Source organism: Neoarius graeffei, chromosome 5 (assembly GCF_027579695.1).
Source record: "Neoarius graeffei isolate fNeoGra1 chromosome 5, fNeoGra1.pri, whole genome shotgun sequence".
Lineage (NCBI taxonomy): Eukaryota > Metazoa > Chordata > Actinopteri > Siluriformes > Ariidae > Neoarius > Neoarius graeffei.
The window spans coordinates 100,274,010-100,297,064 of NC_083573.1; the positions used below are offsets into that span (position 1 = coordinate 100,274,010).

At 41.1% G+C, this 23,055-nt stretch overlaps 1 protein-coding gene across 1 annotated transcript in view; it reads right to left on the minus strand.

Annotated features, from left to right (window-relative positions):
* LOC132887157 (NACHT, LRR and PYD domains-containing protein 12-like) overlaps nucleotides 1-23,055 on the minus strand; it is an 85,971-nt gene that overhangs the window by 9,785 nt on the left and 53,131 nt on the right. Inside the window, exons 12-14 of the mRNA XM_060922619.1 lie at nucleotides 13,369-13,542; nucleotides 6,178-6,351; nucleotides 1,758-1,931 (exon numbers count right to left, since the gene is read on the minus strand). Of these exons, the coding sequence (XP_060778602.1) occupies nucleotides 1,758-1,931; nucleotides 6,178-6,351; nucleotides 13,369-13,542 (522 nt within the window). The remainder of the gene's footprint in view (nucleotides 1-1,757; nucleotides 1,932-6,177; nucleotides 6,352-13,368; nucleotides 13,543-23,055) is intronic.

Genomic DNA, 23,055 nt, shown 5'->3' on the forward strand with positions numbered 1-23,055 from the left:
TAGGGCATGCAAAATCTATCTACCAGAGTAAAACTGAGAAATACAATAACATATGATCAGACCAAAGCTATGTGATTATTGTGCGCACACTTGAAATAACCTTAGGTTTAAATAGCACTTTTCACATAAAGTAATAAGACTAACATTGCCCATATGCCAGCCTTACTTGGGACGGCTCTTGCGTGGTGGCTGAAAGAGTTTGTCAATGGTGGCGCCATGGCTCAGTCGACTAAGGCGCCATACCACAAATCCGGGGACCCGGGTTCGATTCTGACCTGAGGTCATTTCCCAATCCCTCCCCGTCTCTCTCTCTCCAGCTCATTTCCTGTCTCTACACTGTCCTATCCAATAAAGGTGAAAAAAGTCCCCCCAAAAAAAATCTAAAAAAAAAAAAAGAGTTTGTCAATGATCCTCTGTTTCTGTGTATTCTTCTGAAGAGTGCAGAGCACAGCTTCAATTAAGTTTAATTCAGAGCTGCTATGTTGCAGAAGTCCTTCCCGGGCAGGATCTCGTTGATCCAGAAGGTCTTTGGTCAAACGTTTGTTGGCTGAAGACATGGAGGAAACTGTTCGCCTCTAATCTTCCTAATTTGCATTATTATGGTGTAATAATAATGGTAACTGGTTTCAAACACAGCAAAAGTGAAACAACATGACTGAGGTACTTTTAACCATGGCCAGTGGTCCATACAACAATGCATGTTTGTTACTTTGTTTCTTTGTTTCTGCCTGCAGGTATTAGTATCTCTAATATCAATGGTGAAATCAATCAGAGAGAGTGAAATTTGTTCATACTGCCCAATTTATAGGCAAGCTTGCATCACGATTCACAGTAGTATGCTACCCAATCATGGCCCAGTGAAAGATGAGGTGAGGTGGATATTGTCTGGGGCAGGAAGTGAGGGAGTTATGGGAGACGTAGTTGCAGAGATGTGCTGTACCTACAACATGTGTCAATTATAATACCATACTGTATATATCTATAGAGTATATCTAATTTAAAAGAAAAAAATGTTGTTGTTGTTGTTGTTGTTTTTCCTCTTGCAACAACTGTGTTGTTAATTGAGCTGACGCGCTGCCATCACCTGGCTAATTGCTTGGCCGGTGGGCGCCGGTGTGGGCATGGGGCATCTGGTGGTGCACGTCTCTGCATCTGGCAGGTCAGGTAGGCTGGGCTGGGGTGGTGCGTGGGTTGGTGAAGCTGGGTACCAGCATGCAGCAGACCAATCCAGACCTTTGGTTGCCAATGAATGTTATGGCCTCAACAGGTCACACAAGTACTGTACACCTGCTGCTGAACCATGGTCCTCATAACACACAGCTCAAATCTACACCTCCTTCTACCTAGCAACTCAGCATGGCCACCTGTTGACAGTAAACAAACAAAAAAAAAAGCTTCTGGGTGTTGATGCCCAGAGCACTAACTGTGCCCTACATACCACCTGGTAGCTGAAGGTGGTCATGGCCTGACTGACATCAAGTTGCTGGAAAGATGGCCTGAGGCAGTCACAGTGCAGGGTTAGGACAATGCTGCACACTGGTGCCTGCCCCCCCGTGTCGGTCTGTCTGGGGTGCAGTGGTGTGTGCATGTCGGTGGTTGCCATGTCTGCATTGGCGCCTGTCTGCTTTGCCGGCAACTGGGGGATGATGGGGTTTTGCTCTCTTTTTGTATTATATGATCATGATCATTGTATAAGTAACACACACACACACACACACACACACACACACACACACACACACACGTGATGATCTGACCTCAGTATTTCCAGTGTACAGTGTGGATTCTCCAGTCCAGCAGAGAGCAGCTTCACTCCTGAATCCTGCAGGTTATTGTTACTCAGGTTCAGTTCTCTCAGATTGGAGGAGTTTGAGCTGAGAACAGAAGACAGAACTTCACAGCTTTCCTCTGTCAGATTACACCGACACAGACTGGAAGAGAAATGATGAAATATCAGACCTATCTACAATGTACAGAACCATTTCTGTTTTCAGTGGATGTCCAGAAAGGCCATCAGTTTTTTTTTTTTCTAAGTTACTCAGAAATCTGCAGCTATAATGTGATGGACACTACAGTGATCCTGAATGGATGCTCATTTCTGTTTTCAGATATATTGCAGCACTTGATTCAGGATGTTTGTTTGGGAACACAATGTCATCACAAAAAATAATAAATTCTGAAATTAGCCTCTGCAGTGGAATTAGAGACATACCCAGAAGTAGGTAAATGTAAAAGTAGGTAGCACCTGTAGCACTAGCTAGTCAGGTAGCCAGTTTGGCTTCTGCTAATGTGCTGTAAACCTACATCTGTACATCTGAAATGTAAGGGCCCACACAAACATCCTGAACCCAAACAAAAACCTGCCACCTGTGGACCTGCACTTTATACCAATTGCCTTGTTCCAAAACCTGCAAAGGATAGTGGCAACCTGACAACCCTACTGCCACAATGTTTTCCCAGTGAAACACACCCTGAGACAGCAGGGGCAATTAGTATATGAATGAAATATTTATTTCATTAACATTTAAGATTTAGATTTACTATTTAATTTTAAGGCAGCACAGTGGTGTAGTGGTTCGCATTGTTGCCTCACAGCAAGAAGGTTCTGTCACAGTCCGGTCCAGTCCATCCATGCCTTAGACTGTGGGACTTCCATGCCAGCTCCAGGCCGGATCCAGGACAGGAATTCAGTCCTGCCTTGCTGATGGCCATTTCCTGAAGCAGCACTCCCACACCTGCTACCACTCCTCTCCCATCAGCCAGGGCTTTTTAAGAACTGTTTGGAGCTACTCCATTTGCCAGACTGTCTCTTGTAGACTTTCCTCACCTCGCTACAGCTCATTGGTATTGCGTCTTCTTGATTTCCCCTGCCTGAATTTCTCCTTGTTTTTTTGTCAAGTTTTTCTGTCCGGTTTTTTGTCCCTGTTTCTGCCTGCCTGTTCTTTTGAATTGTGTCTTTTGCGACCTCTGCCTGGATTTCCCTTGTCCCTGTGTTCATCATTTTTTGTGAAGATTTTTCTGTCCCTGATCGTGTCTACCTGCTCCTCTGTGTTTTTGACCACCTGGCCTGTTTTTTTGACTACCGATTTTTGCCTGAGCCCTACTGTACCTTTTTGCATTTCTGCCATCCACTTCATTAAAGAAGTTTTCTCTTTACACTGCCTGTTTTCTGAGTCTACTCTTGGGTCCTCACTTCACCTCAGCTCACCACTCCTGACAGGCTCTGGGTTTGAGCCCAGCAGCCAATGGGGACCTTTCTGTGTGGAGTTTGCATGTTCTCCCCATATTTGCGTGGGTTTCTGCCTGGTGCTCCAGTTTCCCTCACAGCCCAAAGACATGCAGTTTAGGCTAATTGGTGGCTCTAACTTGACTGTAGGTGTGAATGTGAGTGTGAATGGCTGTTTTCTCTATGTGTCAGTCCTACAATGATCTGGCAATTTGTCCAGGGTGTACCCTGCCTCTAACCCATAGTGAGCTGGTATAAGCTCCAGCTTGCCTGCGACCCTGTACAGGATAAGTGGCTACAGATAATGGATGGATGGATGGATGGATGTACAAGATTCCAAAACATTTGGGATGCTGTGTAAAATGTAAATAGAAACCAAATGCAACAATTTGCAAATCATTTTTGACCTATGTTCAAGTTATCAGCACAGATTTCAAAAGCCAGCATCTGTCATGGTATGGGGTATGTTTGTGCCAATGGCATGGGTAACTTGCACATCTGTGAAGGTACCATTATTGCTGAAAGGTAGATACAGGTTTTGGAGCAAAGACCTTGCTATCCAGACAGTGTCTTTTTCAGGGACATCCCTACTTTTTCCAGCAAGACAATGCCAAGCTACATTCTGCACATGTTACAACAGTGTGACTTTGTAGTAAAAGAGTGCGGGTGCTAAACTGGCCTGTCTGCCTGCCTCTCATTGAAAATATGTGGCATATTATGAAATGCAATCTATGACAATGGAGACACTGGACTGTTGAGCAATTGAAGTCATATATCAAGACATAATGGGAAAGAATTTCACTTTCAGAACATCAACAATTAGTGTCCTTAGTTCCCAAATGCTTACTGAGTGTTGTTAAAAGAAAAGGTGTTGTAAAACAGTGGTAAACATGTCCCTATCTCAACTTTTTTTTACAAAGTTTTGCAGCCATCAAATTCAGAATGAGTGTATAACAAACAATGAAGTTTATCAGTTTGAACATTAATTATCTTGGATTTGTGTTGTATTCAATTGAATATGGGCCAAAAAGGATTTGCAAATCATTGCATTCTCTTTTTATTTATCTTTTACACAGCATCCCAACTTTTTTTTGAAATCTGGGTTTTAATATTTCAATTTTACATTATTAGACTTATATTTAAAATTTACACTCCCAGGTATTTGATACGAGTCACTATCTAAATGTAACAGAATGGCCTCATAAGAGACAAAAGGTTTTTTTTTACATATGTCTCCCCATGCCTGTCAGCCCCTTGTTATACATAGGGCTTGTTGATTTACAACCCCGATTCCAAAAAAGTTGGGACAAAGTACAAATTGTAAATAAAAATGGAATGCAATAATTTAGAAATCTCAAAAACTGATATTGTATTCACAATAGAACATAGACAACATATCAAATGTCGAAAGTGAGACATTTTGAAATTTCATGCCAAATATTGGCTCATTTGAAATTTCATGACAGCAACACATCTCAAAAAAGTTGGGACAGGGGCAATAAGAGGCTGGAAAAGTTAAAGGTACAAAAAAGGAACAGCTGGAGGACCAAATTGCAACTCATTAGGTCAATTGGCAATAGGTCATTAACATGACTGGGTATAAAAAGAGCATCTTGCAGTGGCAGTGGCTCTCAGAAGTAAAGATGGGAAGAGGATCACCAATCCCCCTAATTCTGTGCCGACAAATAGTGGAGCAATATCAGAAAGGAGTTCAACAGTGTAAAATTGAACATATCATCATCTACAGTGCATAATATCATTAAAAGATTCAGAGACTCTGGAAGAATCTCTGTGTGTAAGGGTCAAGGCCGGAAAACCATACTGGGTGCCCGTGATCTTCGGGCCCTTAGACGGCACTGCATCACATACAGGCATGCTTCTGTATTGGAAATCACAAAATGGGCTCAGGAATATTTCCAGAGAACATTATCTGTGAACATTAATTCACTGTGCCATCCACCATTGCCAGCTAAAACTCTATAGTTCAAAGAAGCCGCCGTATCTAAACATGATCCAGAAGCGCAGACGTCTTCTCTGGGCCAAGGCTCATTTAAAATGGACTGTGGCAAAGTGGAAAACTGTTCTGTGGTCAGACGAATCAAAATTTGAAGTTCTTTATGGAAATCAGGGATGCCGTGTCATTCAGACTAAAGAGGAGAAGATCGACCCAAGTTGTTATCAGCACTCAGTTCAGAAGCCTACATCTCTGATGGTATGGGGTTGCATTAGTGCATGTGGCATGGGCAGCTTACACATCTGGAAAGACACCATCAATGCTGAAAGGTATATCCAGGTTCTAGAGCAACATATGCTCCCATCCAGACGACGTCTCGTTCAGGGAAGACCTTGCATTTTCCAACGTGACAATGCCAAACCACATACTGCATCAATTACAGCATCATGGCTGCGTAGAAGAAGGGTCCAGGTACTGAACTGGCCAGTGTGCAGTCCAGATCTTTCACCCATAGAAAACATTTGGCGCATCATAAAACGGAAGATACGACAAAAAAGACCTAAGACAGTTGAGCAACTAGAATCCTACATTAGACAAGAATGGGTTAACATTCCTATCCCTAAACTTGAGCAACTTGTCTCCTCAGTCCCCAGACATTTACAGACTGTTGTAAAGAGAAAAGGGGATGTCTCACAGTGGTAAACATGGCCTTGTCCCAACTTTTTTGAGATGTGTTGTTGTCATGAAATTTAAAATCACCTAATTTTTCTCTTTAAATGATACATTTTCTCAGTTTAAACATTTGATATGTCATCTATGTTCTATTCTGAATAAAATATGGAATTTTGAAACTTCCACATCATTGCATTCCGTTTTTATTTACAATTTGTACTTTGTCCCAACTTTTTTGGAATCGGGGTTGTACATTTTATTATTATTAGGTTTATACTATAATAATGACAATAAAATAAATGAAATGTGAAAGTGATGATCTGACCTCAGTGTCTCCAGTGTACAGTTTGGATTCTCCAGTCCAGCAGAGAGCAGCTTCACTCCTGAATCCTGCAGGTTATTGGTACTCAGGTTCAGTTCTCTCAGTCTGGAGGAGTTTGAGCTGAGAACTGAGGACAGAACTCTACAGCTTTCCTCTGTCAGATTACACCCACACAGACTGGAAGAGAAATGATGAAATATCAGAACACTGATATCTAAAACAGAAACATACACAAGCCCCCTGTCCAAAACATTATGAAAATGGAAGAAATGTATAAAAAGTGTTTTTGGTCTGTTTTCCACACCCTCTCTATGCTGCCTTCTCTGCGCCATCTTCTGGAAAATTGATGGCATCTTAGGATGATTTGCCACATTGATACCATTTCTGACTTTTTTGGTCAGAGACATTTTGTGAGTTTCCTCATTCTAAACTCTTTTGTCTCCATTGATATTGCGAAGGTCTATGTCCATTCAAGGGTTAGGTCTATTTCTGTCACTCACCTCTTTTGAGTTTTTTGATGATGCACGTCACATACAGCGCCCTCCACAATTATTGGCGCCCCTGGTTAAGATGTGTTAAAAGCCTTAAAATAAATTCAATTTGTATTGCAGAAGCATAATCTCACACTGAAAATTGTAGAAAAATTTAACCCTTAACTCAAGTGAATTTAAAAAAAAATTAAATCCCTGACTAAGAAATAATTATTTTTCATAAAATCACCTATTCCACAATTATTGGCACCCATAACAATTCCTAGAAAATAAATGCAATTGAAGCATTTCTGTAATTTCTACTGTAGTTTATAAAGTTGATCAGAGTATCTAGGAACCTTTAATTAGTAATTCATTACATCCTGTTTCCCTGGGGTATAAATATGATGTGACACAGAGGCCTATTTCTCTTATCCACTCTTCAACATGGGAAAGACAAGAGAACACACCATTCAAGTAAGGCAGATGTGTGTCGACCTTCATAAGTCAGGCAATGGCTACAAGAAAATAGCCACTCGCCTACACCTGCCCATATCTACAGTCAGATGAATCATCAAGAAGTTTGAAACAATTGGAACAGTGGCAAACAAGCCTGGACGAGGATGCAAGTTTATCTTGTCACCACGCATAGTGAGGAGGAAGCTAAGAGAAGTAAAAAGTTCTCCAAAGCTCACTGTTAGAGAATTGCATCAAAGAGGAGCATCTTATGGTCACAAAGTCTCCATAACAACCATCAGGCGCTATCTACATGCCAACAAGCTGTTTGGGAGGCATGCACGAAAAAAGCCTTTTCTCACTTACAAGCATAAACGTAAACGTCTGGAGTTCGCTAAGCGGTACTGGGACTTCAACTGGGACCGTGTGCTTTGGTCAGATGAGACCAAGATAGAGCTTTTTGGCAACAAACACTCTAAGTGGGTCTGGTGTAACACAAAAGAAGAGTATGCGGAAAAGCACCTCATGCCCACTGTGAAGTATGGGGGAGGATCAGTGATGCTGTGGGCCTGTTTCTCTTCTAAAGGCCCCAGGAACCTTGTTAGGGTGCATGGCATCATGAACTCTTTGAAATACCACGACATTTTAGATCAAAATCTGGTGGCCTCTGCCCAAAAGCTGAAGATGGGTCATCACTGGGTCTTTCAGTAAGACAATGACCCTAAACATGTGGCCAAATCTACACAAAAATGGTTCACCAGACACAAAATCAAGCTCCTCCCATGGCCATCTCAGTCCCCAGACCTCAACCCAATTGAAAACCTGTGGGGTGAGCTGAAGAGGAGAGTGCATACGAGAGGACCCAGGACTCTGGATGATTTAGAGAGATTGTGCAAAGAGGAATGGTCAAAGATCCCTCTCTCTGTATTCTCCCATCCTGTGAAATGTTATAGGAGAAGATTAAGTGCTGTCTTGTTGGCAAAAGGGGGTTGTACAAAGTATTAACATCAGGGGTGCCAATAATTGTGGCACACATGATTTCATGTAAAAGAATTATTTCTTAATGTGGGATTTTTTTCCCCACTGAATAAATACACTTGAATTAAAGGTTGGATTTTTCTCTTTTTTTGCATTGTTGTCCTATATTATTAAAAAATAAATAAATTTATTAGAAGCCTAAGAACATATCTTAACGAGGGGTGCCAATAATTGTGGAGGGCGCTGTACAAGCTTGTCTCTTAATACATCAGAAAGCCATCTCCAAAGTCACAGTATGATGAAAGTTTATGCAGCACTGCAGTATATTTGGAAATGATTTTATGCTTTGACTCATTACATTTGTAGAATCTAAATCTATCAGCTACTACTATAACTGTATAACAGTTTATATAACAACTATATCTATATAACCGTTTATGACAGCTATAGTTATAATAGCTGTAATTATATAATGGTTTATAACAGCTATAGTTATAACACACACACACACACACACACACACACACACACATTGTATATATATATATATATATATATATATATATATATATATATATATATATTATATATACAATGTGAATGGTTGTGTGTCTCTATGTGTCAGCCCTGCAATGACCTGGCGATTTGTCCAGGGTGTACCCCACCTCTCGCCCATAGTCAGCTGGGATAGGCTCCAGCTTGCCTGCGACCCTGTACAGGATAAGCGGCTACAGATAATGGATGGATGGATGGATGGATGGATGGATGGATACACATAACCAAACATGTAACTGACGTGTTAAAAATTAACCTAATAATAATATAACCCCGATTCCAAAAAAGTTGGGACAAAGTACAAATTGTAAATAAAAATGGAATGCAATAATTTACAAATCTCAAAAACTGATATTGTATTCACAATAGAACATAGACAACATATCAAATGTCAAAAGTGAGACATTTTGAAATTTCATGCCAAATATTGGCTCATTTGAAATTTCATGACAGCAACACATCTCAAAAAAGTTGGGACAGGGGCAATAAGAGGCTGGAAAAGGTAAAGGTACAAAAAAGGAACAGCTGGAGGACCAAATTGCAACTCATTAGGTCAATTGGCAATAGGTCATTAACATGACTGGGTATAAAAAGAGCATCTTGGAGTGGCAGCGGCTCTCAGAAGTAAAGATGGGAAGAGGATCACCAATCCCCCTAATTCTGCGCCGACAAATTGTGGAGCAATATCAAAAAGGAGTTCAACAGTGTAAAATTGCAAAGAGCTTGAACATATCATCATCTACAGTGCATAATATCATCAAAAGATTCAGAGAATCTGGAAGAATCTCTGTGCGGAAGGGTCAAGGCCGGAAAACCATACTGGGTGCCCATGATCTTCGGGCCCTTAGACGGCACTGCATCACATACAGGCATGCTTCTGTATTGGAAATAACAAAATGGGCTCAGGAATATTTCCAGAGAACATTATCTGTGAACAGAATTCACCGTGCCATCCGCTGTTGCCAGCTAAAACTCTCTAGTTCAAAGAAGAAGCCGTATCTAAACATGATCCAGAAGCGCAGACGTCTTCTCTGGGCCAAGGCTCATTTAAAATGGACTGTGGCAAAGTGGAAAACTGTTCTGTGGTCAGACGAATCAAAATTTGAAGTTCTTTATGGAAATCAGGGACGCCGTGTCATTCGGACTAAAGAGGAGAAGGATGACCCAAGTTGTTATCAGCGTTCAGTTCAGAAGCCTGCATCTCTGATGGTATGGGGTTGCATTAGTGTGTGTGGCATGGGCAGCTTACACATCTGGAAAGACACCATCAATGCTGAAAGGTATATCCAGGTTCTAGAGCAACATATGCTCCCATCCAGACGACGTCTCTTTCAGGGAAGACCTTGCATTTTCCAACATGACAATGCCAAACCACATACTGCATCAATTACAGCATCATGGCTGCATAGAAGAAGGGTCCGGGCACTGAACTGGCCAGCCTGCAGTCCAGATCTTTCACCCATAGAAAACATTTGGCACATCATAAAACGGAAGATACAACAAAAAAGACCTAAGACAGTTGAGCAACTAGAATCCTACATTAGACAAGAATGGGTTAACATTCTTATCCCTAAACTTGAGCAACTTGTCTCCTCAGTCCCCAGATGTTTACAGACTGTTGTAAAGAGAAAAGGGGATGTCTCACAGTGGGAAACATGGCCTTGTCCCAACTTTTTTGATATATGTTGTTGTCATGAAATTTAAAATCACCTAATTTTTCTCTTTAAATGATACATTTTCTCAGTTTAAACATTTGATATGTCATCTATGTTCTATTCTGAATAAAATATGGAATTTTGAAACTTCCACATCATTGCATTCTGTTTTTATTTACAATTTGTACTTTGTCCCAACTTTTTTGGAATTGGGGTTGTAATAATAATAATAATAATAATTATTATTATTATTATTATTGGGTGGCATGGTGGTGCAGTGGTTAGCACTGTCGCCTCACAGCAAGAAGGTCCTGGGTTCGAGCCCGGCGGCTGACAAGGGCCTTTCTGAGTGGAGTTTGCATGTTCTCCCCGTGTCCGTGTGGAATTCTTCCAGGTGCTCCAGTTTCCCCCACAGTCCAAAGGCATGAAGGTTAGGCTAATTGGTGACTCTAAATTGACCATCGGTGTGAATGTGAATGGCTGTCTGTGTCTATTACCCCTTTTCCACCAAATTAGTTCCAGGGCTGGTTCGGGGCCAGTGCTGGTGCTGGTTCACAACTCGTTCAACTTGCGAGCCAGCTGAGAACCAGTTTGCTTTTCCATAGCTCGGGGTGCTAAGGGGAGCCATGTCATTAAGTCACTGTATATGTCAGTTACGTCGCTGTGTTTGCATAAACCTTGGTGCAAACATCGAAGCAACAACACGGAGACAACACAGAGAAGAAGAAGAAGAAGCAACAACAACAATAATGGATGACTGCTGCTTTACTACATCCATGATATCTCATCGCTTATTTAAAAATGGCGACCTTTCGCGGTCTTGCTATTGTTGTTGGTCTTAACAACCCCCCCGTAAGCGGTTCTTTCCTCTAGCCCAGCAAAGAGCTGGTGCTAGCCTGGAACCGGTTTTTCTGTCCCCAGAGCCAGTTCTTTGTCAGTGGAAACAGAAAACCCGGTTCCAAACTAAGCACTGACCCCGAACATGCCCTGGAACTGATTTGGTGGAAAAGTGACATACAGTATGTGTCATCCCTGCAATGACCTGGCGACTTGCCCAGGGTGTACCCCGCCTCTCACCCATAGTCAGCTGGGATAGGCTCCAGCTTGCCTGCGACCCTGTAGAACAGGATAAGCGGCTACAGATAATGGATGGATGGATTTTTTTTTTAAACATTACACTTTTGTTGTCCCTATACCAACTTTTTTGAAACATGTTGCTGGCACTAAATTCAAAATGAGCATATATTTTTCAAAGAAAAATACAATTTCTCAGTTTTAGCATGTGATATGTTGTCTTTGTCTTATTTTCAGTGATAGGAATATAGGGTTCCCATGATTTGCAAATCATCACATTCTGTTTTTATTTACAGTTTACACAGTATCCAATTCTTTTGGAAACAGGGTTGTAGTTTAACATGATTATTAATCATCTTACCATTAGTATAGAGTGAAATGTATCATTGATACTTAAAATGCAGTTTATATTTGAAAGTTTTAAATATTGAAATGTTTAATAATAATAATAATAATAATAATAATAATAATAATAATAATAATAATTTCAATTTATATAGCGTCTTTCACAAACCCAAGGACGCTTTACACAGGAGTTACCAAAAAAAAAAAAAACCCACTAGGAAGAGTAGTGTGAGGTAAAGAGAAAAGTTTTCAAGTTAGCTTTGAAGGAAGAGAGAGTGGAACAGTCACGAAGCGATTGTGGTAATGAGTTCCAAAGTTTAGGAGCAGCAACACTGAATGATCTGCCACCCATAGATGCCAGTTTAAAACGTGGAACAGTCAGAAGTCCACAGGCAGAAGATCTGAGGGAGCGGGAGGGACAGTACAAATGAATTAGCTCGCAGAAATAGGAAGGGGTGAAACCATGAAGAGCTTTATAGGTTAAAAGCAAGATTTTGTATTTGATCTGAAAAATAATTGGCAACCAATGCAGTTGCTGTAAAACAGGAGTGATGTGAGCAGTGCGCTTGGTGAGTGTGAGGACTCTTGCTGCTGAGTTTTGGATGTACTGCAGGCAATTGAGCAATGTGGCAGGGAGACCATAAAAGAGAGAATTGCAGTAGTCAAGATGAGAAAAAATAAATGCATTGACCAACATTTTGGCATCGGTTTCCAAGAGAAAAGGGTGGAGACATGCAATATTGCGGAGGTGAAAGAAAGCATTCTTAGTAATTAGTTTAAGATAGGGTTCAAACATAAGGGTGGAGTCAAAGATAACTCCAAGGTTTTTTATAACTTGGGAAGGACTAATAGACACACCATCAACATCAATAGTAAAACTGGAGAAGTTCAGAACCTGTCTTTTGGTACCTACTAATAGAACCTCCGTTTTGCTAGCATCAAGTTTAAGGCAGTTCTTACAGTATGCAGCCATTGCTTAAGGTCAGTGATGCAAGTCCTTAGCAGCTGAACAGAGGCTATGGAAGGGGTGATAGTAATGTAGATTTGAATGTCATCAGCATAGCAATGAAAGTTAAGGCCATGGTTACGAATAATCTGGCCTATAGGAGAGACATATAAAAAGAAGGGGACCAAGGACAGAACCCTGAGGCACACCTTGAGCACCAGTAGCAGTAGATGATTTATGAGCACCAGTAGAAATAAACTGTTGCCTGTTAGCTAGATATGACTAAAACCAGGATAAAGCTAAGCCAGTAATACCAAAAGAAGATAGTCTGGAAATGAGTATCTCATGATGTACAGTGTCAAAGGCAGCTGTGAGGTCCAAGAGAACAAGGACATTGAGATGACCAGCATCAGCTGAGAGCAAGAAGTCATTAACAACTCTTAAGAGAGCAGATTCAGTGCTGTGCAGATTGTGAAAGCCTGACTGAAAGGGTTCATAGAGATCATTACGAGCAAGGAAAGTATGAAGCTGAGAGGCTACAACTCTCTCCATTACTTTAGCTAGGAAAGGGAGATTTGAAATGGGTCTGTAATTAATAATTAATAACTGTAAGCTCTTGTTATACATCAGGCTTGTGGGCTACATTTTACGATCATTAGTTTTATAGTATAATAATGACAATCAAATAACCAAAATGTGAAAGTGATGATCTGACCTCAGTATCTCCAGTATACAGTGTGGATTCTCCAGTCCAGCAGAGAGCAGCTTCACTCCTGAATCCTGCAGTTTATTGTTATTCAGGTCCAGTTCTCTCAGACTGGAGAAGTTTGAGCTGAGAACTGAGGACAGAGCGCTACAGCTTTCCTCTGTCACATTACACTGACGCAGACTGGAAGAGAAATGATGATACATCAGAACACTGACATATCTCTCTCTCTCTCTCTCTCTCTCTCTCACACACACACACACACACACACACACACACACACACACACACACACACACACACAGAGAGAGAGAGAGAGAGAGAGAGAGAGAGAGAGAGAGAGAGCAACTACTTTTTGAGTTCAAAAGAAAAAGCAATTTTCTGCCTCTGACCCAACCACAAAACCTCAGATTAAAGCCAGATTTTCATGATTACAGGTCATTCACAAAATCATGATATAAAATCAGTGCACTGTGTAAATATCAGAAGAAAGAAGAAGAATCCTTTATTTTGTCACACTCAAGCACAGCAAAATTCCTCCTCTGTATTTAACATATCTGAAGCAGTGAACACACACAAGTGAGGAATGAGCACGCACACATACCCAGATCAGTGGGCAGCTATGCTACAGCACCCAGGCAGCAGTTGGGGGTTAGGTGCCTCGCTCAAGGGCAATTCAGCCATGATAAAGAGGGAGGGGAAAGTGATGTTCATTTACTCAACTCCTCACAAGTTTTTCTGCCGGTCCCAGGACTCGAGCCGGCAACCCTCAGCAGGTTGTAATGTCACATAGAGCAGCAAAAGGAAATTTAAACACGTAATTGTAAAAAGGGGCAGGGTTTCAATGAATTTTCTTCTTTCTTAATTTCAGTAGATATATTATTTGTCTCTGTCACTAGATTTTATGTTGAAATATAGTGGCAGTGTCACAAATGCATATACAGATGCAATAATAATAATAATAATAATAATAATAATAATAATAATAATAATAATGTTGCATTTTAATAATTTTAAATTACATTAAAATGTATTAAAAACTCCTGATAATTGTTTCATTAATTTAGCCTTTGTTTAACCAGGAAATCTCTTGAAATGAGCTTTCAGTCTTTTGTGAGAGAGTCCTGGCCCAAATGGACTCACAATTACACATATCCCATTACACACTAAGATATGCACAACAGTGAAACACAACATGAACAAAATACCACTACATCATGCAAGAAAAAAGTGAAACAGGGTAAATTTATGTGTCGAAACATTGACAGTGACCAAAAATATTAGCTGCATTTCCAGTGACTGTATTTTAAGTCATTAAAAGGTCAAGCCAAGTTTATTTGTACAGCACTTTTAACAACAGACATTGTTGCAAAGAAGTTTGACAGAAAATTAAAGGCTTTAAACATATGAGCTATTTTTGTCCCTAATACATTTATTTATCCCTGATGAGCAGGTGGTGGTGGTGGCGGCGAGGAAAAACTCCTTCAGAAGACATGAAGAAGAAAGTAGTTAAGAGAAGCAGCCTTGGGCCCAAAAAACTTTCCTTTCCCCCTGTATCATGGCTGAAGTGCCCTTGAGCAAGGCACCTAACACCCAACTGCTCCCTGGGCACTGAAGCATAGCTGCCCACTGCTCTGGGTATGTGTATGTGCTGATTGCTTGCTTGTATGTGCATGTGTGTGTGTGTTCACTGCTTCAGATGGGTTAAATGCAGAGGAGAAATTTCACTGTGTGTTTGTGTACATGTGACAAATAAAGTCTTCTTCTTAAACCTTGAGAGGAATCAGACTCAAGAAGGGACCCATCCTCATTTGGGTGATAATAGATAGTGTGATTATAGAGAACTTGCATCTATAACTGTGTGCAATATAGTCACAAAGTATAACTGTGTAACCAGGAAACTAATTATAGTTTTAGGATGAAAAGAAATGAAAGCATTTAGCTTCAAACTTTCCAAAGATTGTTCCAGGTTGTAGGGGCACAGACTATGAAAGCTTTCTTCCCTAATTCAGTGCAGGTTCTTGACACTGAGACAGTTAAGAGATCCTATGAGTGCAGGGTAGATGTTAAATTGTCACTGAAGTTAAAAAAATAATAATACAAATAAAAAGGCAGATAAATACTACTTAATACAATGCCCTATAGCCCATGAGTACCTATATGTATCTCATCTCATTATCTCTAGCCACTTTATCCTGTTCTACAGGGTCACAGGCAAGCTGGAGCCTAATCCAGCTGACTATGGGTGAAAGGCGGGGTACACCCTGGACAAGTCACCAGGTCATCACAGGGCTGACACATAGACACAGACAACCATTCACACCTACGGTCAATTTAGAGTCACCAGTTACCTAACCTGCATGTCTTTGGACTGTAGGGGAAACCGGAGTACCCGGAGGAAACCCACACGGACACAGGGAGAACATGCAAACTCCGCACAGAAAGGCCCTCGCCGGCCATGGGGCTCGAACCCGGACCTTCTTGCTGTGAGGCGACAGCGCTAACCACTACACCACCGTGCCGCCCACCTATATATATATATATATATATATATATATATATATATATACATACACACACACACACACCAGTGGCGGCTGGTAGTCTTTCAAACAGGGGAGGCTAGTCGGTTACGATATTTCCAGATTTTAAAAGAAAAAACATCAATTTTGCCCATACTCTTGCCTCTGATCTGGCTGATTGTTGGCAGCATCACAAACTGTGAAATAACAGGTTCTTTTGGCCCATTAGCCTACTGTCCAATATACATGATGGTGGTGTTGGGAGGGGGGTATATTTTAACATTTTATATTTTAAAATTGTGGCATGTTGTTTAAAAATTGATCATTATTGAAAGCAGCTCTTTGTCAGGAACCTCAGCAGTAACAGCAGAGTGTTCTGGAATAGGAACAAGCACTGACCTTGGGGAGCCAAACATAGAGCTGGGTGCCACACATTTCATTCAATGACACTTTCCCTATATTTTACTTATTTTGACTGAGAAATGTTTTATTGACAATTTTAATAACCCTTCACTTTTAATCCAGGTCTGTAGTGTGAAATGTTCTTGGGTGTGTTTTTGTTTAAAATGTTTTCGAAATTGTAGCTGTGTTTAATTCATATCCAGAAAAATATATATTCCAATATAATATACTCAGCATAAACATTTTAAATAGATTCTATATTTTTGGTCCATCCATAACATATTACTAAAGTAGCCTATTTACTGTTGTTGATGTGGGTCACTTGCTGTTAGCCAATTCACTTTCTCGTACCAAGAGAGCTGAAAGGAACGAGTATTATTCCCTACCTTTTTCACCAAGTCAATTTGAGGCGTTGGTCTACCCTGCTCTTTAATTTTAATTTTTTCCTCGAAAGGAGGACTGGCAAATGGCTTCGCCAAAATTAAATCAGCAATGCTTGGCATCCGTGCGCAGCTTTCTTGCTAGCTGACTAGCCCCCTCAAGTTCAAGTTCAGTCACTCAAATAAACGAAATTTCTGGAACTAAGATAGCAAACTTGACAACACTATATTTACACTTTATTTACAATGAAAATATATACAAACTAAAAAAGCTGGTAGAAACCGTATGTAATGAATGAAATCGAAATGTAAGCTGATCTCTTACAATACACCACAGCACTCGCGAATCCGCATGGGACTGAACTGAAATTCACCGCTGCCTGTCTATATTTGAAACGAGCTGTCAATCAAAGAAAATATCCGGCCACTTTCACCAATCACCAGTCTCCTCGTGGAAACTGCCATGTCCCTCCCATGTGAGGCTGGGAGTCCGTGGGCGGGCGTTTTCGCAGTATTTGTCCAATAACCGTCTTGCATTTTGATATTGAAAAGCGCATAGCTCCCAAATGCCATTGAAGTCCACTGAGGCTGGGAGTCCGTGAGACTCCGTGGGCGGGCGTTTTCGCAGTATTTGTCCAATAACCGTCTTGCATTTTGATATTGAAAGCGCAGATCTCCCAAATGCCATTGAAGTCCACTGAGGCTGCGCTGCATCGCGCTGTCACGAGGGGGAAAAACTCACGCACACATTAAAGTTATAAGGGAATGATTTCGCACTGTAGTTGGGTTGAGCACATATATTTCTATGATTCTGGATCTGAAATAGCAATGTTATAAGGTCGGCTATAACATAAGCCTAGCGCAATTCATCCTACACGATGTTCGTCATTTTTAGAGGAGGCTGAGCCTCTCTCGTTGTCTTAGAGCAATCGCCCGTGATATATACATACACACACATATTTTATTTTTTTTAGGAATAGCCAAGAGCTGATACTTTCAATATTGGCCTATAGTTTTTGAGATTACAGGGTTCTCCACCTTTTAGCAGGAGGAGGTTTAAGAAGTAAGGTTTAAGAAATAAGCATCTAAACCATCTTGATCTGCAGATTTTCACCTTACATACAAAATAACAGTGATCTGATTAGAGTAAAGGATGGCATGGTGGTACAGTGGTTATCAGTGTCACCTCAAAGCAAAGAGGTTCTGGGTTCAAACCTGTGTGGAATTTGGATGTTCTTCCTGTGTCTGCATGGGTTTCCTCCCACAGTCCAAAAACATGTGGATTAAGTCAACTGTCTACACTAAATTGCCAATATGTGTGAGTGTGATAGTTGTTTGTCTCTGTGTAGCCCTGTGATAGGTTGGTGACCTGTACAGGGTGAACCCCACGTCCCACTTGAAGTCAGCTGGGATTGGTTCCAGCTTCCCCCATGACCCTGATGGACAAGTGGTATAGATAATGAATGGATGGATGAGTATTGTAATTAATGATCAACATTAACCTAATCAGTGCAGTGTCATTTGTATCAATAAAAAAATAAAAAAATAAAAACTACATGAATGAAAGAATTTTAAAATTACTCACTCAGCTTTTCTGGAGGCTTTGACCACTGGCACCAGCCTCAGAAGACATTCATCTGATGTGCAATATTTACTCAAATCAAACACATCCAGATTCTCTTCTGAGTTCAGCAAGACAAACACCAGAGCTGACCACTGAGCAGGAGAGAGTCTGACTCCACTGAGAGGAGCAAACACTCCTCTGTTCAGGTAATATTGTACTTCCTGCACTAGAGAATGATCATTCAGTTCATTCAGACAGTGGAACAGATTGATGGATTTCTCTGGAGATGGATTCTCCTGGATCTTCTCCTTAATGTACTGGACTGTTTCCTGTGAGAGCTACTTTCTGTCTGGGGCAGGAGGTCCTGTAAGAGAGTCTGATTGGACTCCAGTGAGAGACCAAGAAGGAAGCGGATGAACAGGTCCAGGTGTCCATTCTCACTCTGTAAGGCCTTGTTCACTGCATTCCTGAGGAAATCAGACATGTCTGACTTGATGAAAAGATCAGACAGATCAGTGGTTTGTTGTTCTGTTACATTTCTGATGATGAAGGAGAAAAACATGTATAATGCAGCCAGAAACTCCTGAACACTCAGATGTACAAAGCTGAACACCTTCCCCAGGTGAGTACACTGATGCTTCTCTCACATCAATGCCACATTCTCTCAGGTCTTCCTCATAAAAGATCAGGTTTCCTTTTTCCAGCTGTTGGAAAGCCAGTTTTCCCAGTGCCAGGATACTCTCTCTGATCAGCTGAGGATCACATTTCAGGCTCACATTTCTGATGGTACTTTTGGCGCTTGTGTTTGATCTGAAAGATCAGAAAGTGTGTGAACATTTGAGTCAGAGTCTTGGGGATCTCTCCACTCTCTGCTTCACCCAACATTCTCTCGAGAACAGTGGCTGAGATCCAGCAGAAGACTGGGATGTGGCACATGATGTAGAGGCTTCTTGAAGACTTCATGTGTGTGATGATTTTATTGGCCAGGCTCTGATCACTGATCCTCTTCCTGAAGTACTCCTCTATCTGAGGATCACTGAAACCTCGTACCTCTGTTACCTGGTCTACATACTCAGGAGGGATCTGATTGGCTGCTCCTCGTCAAGAGGTTATCCAGAGGAGAGCAGAGGGGAGTAGATTCCCCTTGATGAGGTTTGTCAGCAGCACATCCACCGAGGCTGACTCTGTCACATCACATACAGTAATCTCTCATTGTTCTGGAAATTTAGAGGAAGTCGACACTCATCCAGACCATCAAAGATCAACATGACTTTATTAATATCACAGTCTTTTAATTGTAATTCTTTCATCTCTGGGAAAAAGTGATGAAGAAGATTAATCAGACTGAGATTTTTCTGCTTCATCAGATTCAGCTCTCTAAAGGGAAGTGGGAACATGAAGGTGATGTCCTGATTTGCTTTTCCTTCAGTCCAGTCCAGAATGAACTTCTGCACAGAGACTGTTTTTCCAATTCCAGCAACTCCTTTAGTCAGCACACTTCTGATGGATGTGCCTTTAAAGAGATCATTACATTTGATGGGAGTTTCCTGTGTAGCTGGTCTCCTGGATGCTGTCTCAATCTGTCTCACCTCATGTTCCTTATTGACGTCTCCACTCCAACCCTCTGTGATGAAGAGATCTGTGTAGATCTCATTCAGAAGTGCTGAGCTTCCATGCTGTGAGATTCCTTCATTAATTCTTTTAAACTTCTCATTCAGTTTGGATTTGAGGTTTCGCTGGTACACAGAGATGAGTTCTGATGAAAAGAAGAATAAAATGTAAACTCTGTGATCATCTCTGTTGATATTTTCATAGCTGTATCTCACATGTAATGTCAATACTGGTCTGTTATTATATCTGTAGCTGCTTATCCTGTACAGGGTCACAGGCAAGCTAGATCTTATCCCAACTGACTATTGGCGAACAGCGGGGTATACCCTGGACAAGTCACCAGGTCATCGCAGGGCTGACACACACAGACAAACAACTATTCACATCTACAGTCAATTTACAGCCACCAATTAGCCTAACTTCGTCTTTGGACTGTGGGGTAAACTGGAGCACCTGGAGGAAACCCACACAGCCACAGGGAGAATATGCAAACTCCACACAGAAAAGCCCTTGTCAGCCACTGGGCTCGAACCCAGGACCTTCTTGCTGTGAGGCAACAGTGTGAACCACTACACCACCGTGCCGCCCCGTTATTATATTCTGTTGATAAAATTGCATCATTATGATATGTTTAATACATTTCGAGCAGTTTCCTCTAAAGTTAAAGTTAAAATGCCATGATGAGCTCTTACTGTTCTTCAGTGTGTGAGCAAGATCTGTGTGGTTCATGTTCTTCAGAAAGTGCAGTGTGATCTTCAGCACTCCCTCTCTGACACTGCTCTGATCCTCCTCATCCTCCACCTCCCTCTCAGAGCATGCTGGGGAATCTGGACTCAGGAGCTTCTTAAACCTCTTCAGCTCCTTCTGTATCACAGTGATGACTTTGTGCTCCAGATCCTGATGTGAAACACGGAAAAAATAATAGTAATTAAAAAAAAAAAAAATAATAAATAAATAAAAAAAACACTATCAAACTACATTTTTTTCTGATTAGTCATAAAACTTCTCCAACCAGATGTAATACATTTAAAGTTTTTCACCAACTAGAGTTTGGGATTTAAAGTAATGTTTCCAGGCCTGTTCAACCTGTCCAGGCCTGTTAGGGTCATCCAGATAAACTGGGTTCAGCTGAGAGCACAGAGTAGAGTCTTTTGGCTGGGTAGGAATTGTAGTATTCCAAATTAAGCCACTTCTATTTTCAGTTGACTGTCATTTCAGGTCTCTGTGGGTTGTCTAGTGTCCTGTGGTTGTGTTCCATGGGATGGTCCTCCATTATGTTTGTCCAACTGTGCTTTGAATACATTAACATTTGGCGCTGTAACAACTGTCTCAGGTAGGTTGTTCCACCAACAGACCACTCGGTTGCTGAAGAAATGCAGTCTTTTATTGCTTTTGACAGTGTTCTTTTTCAGTTGTAGACTTGGTGTTTGTCTTCATTCCTGTTATGCATGCCTTTGTATCATATTTTTCATGTACATATTTGTAGGTGTTTATCATATCGCCTCATAGTCTGCGGTACACTTATGTAGGTAGCTTAAGAGCTTTCAGTCTGTCCTTATATGGAAGATCACTCAGTCTAGGTACTCGTTTTGTGGCACCTCTCTGAACACTCTCAATCTGTTCCACCAATTTCCACGTGTAGGGTGACCATATTGGGACACTGCACTCAAGATGTGGGCAGATCAGTGACTTGTACAGGAGAGAGAAGACATCTTTATCCATGTATTCAAATAATCTCCACATAAGTCCTGCAATCTGGTTGGCTTTTGAGACTATAGCTGCTGTATGGTTCTCAAAACTGAGCTTGTTGTCCACCAGAATCACCAGATCTTTTTCCTGTTGCGTGAAGGCTAATGGCACCATTCTTGTTTTATCAGTCATGGTATACATGTAGTCAGGATGTCCTGAACCAATTCGGATCACTGTACATTTGTCAGGGTGGAAGCACAACTGCCACTTTCCTGACCATCCTTGTAGTCTAGAAAGGTCTTGTTGTAGCAGTTCACATTCCCACTCATGACTGACTGAGAGGAACATCTTTGTGTCATCTGCAAATAATTTTAGGTGGCTTGATACTACCTCTGGTATGTCATTAACAAAAATAGTGAATAGTACTGGTCCCAACACACTGCCTTGTGGCACTCCACTGCTTACCTCAGCCCATCCTGACTTGGTCCCATTGACACAGACTCTTTGCTTATGCCCAGTAAGAAAGGATTTGATCCATTGTAGCAAATTGCCCTTGATGCCGTAGCTTTCGATCTTTGCTAGGAGACGTTGCACTGGTACAGAGTCAAAGGCTTTGTGAAAGTCCAAATATACAACATCGACTGGCAAACCCTGGTCTAACCACTCTATCCAGTCCTCCAAACATTTGTGTCACTGTAGACCTCCCTGGAAGAAACCTATACTGATGCTGTGTGAATAGACCATTCATTTTCATGTGGGACACAAGTGCATCTCTAATGGCTCCTTCTAAAAATTTTCCAGTGAGAGATGTTAGGCTGACTGGGTGATAGTTGCTAGGAGCTGTCTTGCATCCTTTTTTGAAGATTGGTGTTATATGCCCAATTTTCCATTCACTGGGGAGCTTGCCTTCTTCAAGTGACTTGGTGAATATTATTTGCAAGGGTACTGACAATGTCTCTGCTAGCTCTTTTAAGACACGTGGGTGGATGTTGTCTGGTCCCATTGACTTGTTTGTGGCATGCACTGACGAGGAAAAAGCAGAACTCCTTAACAAATTCTTTGGTAGTACCTTTTCAAAAGAGGACACACAATCCATCCCTATACCAAGACAGCAACAGTACAGTGAAAAACTAAGCAAGATTGAAATTAGTGTGAGTGATGTATGAAAAAGATTTAAAAAAACTTAAACCCAGATGTTTCATCCATCAAGTCTGATACTGTATATGTTCTCTTGTTTTTGACTTTGTATTCACATATTTCCAGAATAGTTTAGCATTTTTCTTGATATTTCGACCCAGTTGTTTCTCAAATTTCTTTAGTGCCTTTCTTGAAGCCCAGTGTGCTTGGTTACATATGCTGGTATTTTTTTTTGTAGTCCTCCTGTCACTTAGTTTCACAATACTTCTTCCATGCTCTTTGCTTTTTGTTCAATTTGGTGGTAGTGTCTCTGTCCTTCCAATGATAACCTTCCTTTCTTCTTTATTGGTGGTGTTATCTTGGGTATGTTCTTGTTGACTGCAGATTTAAT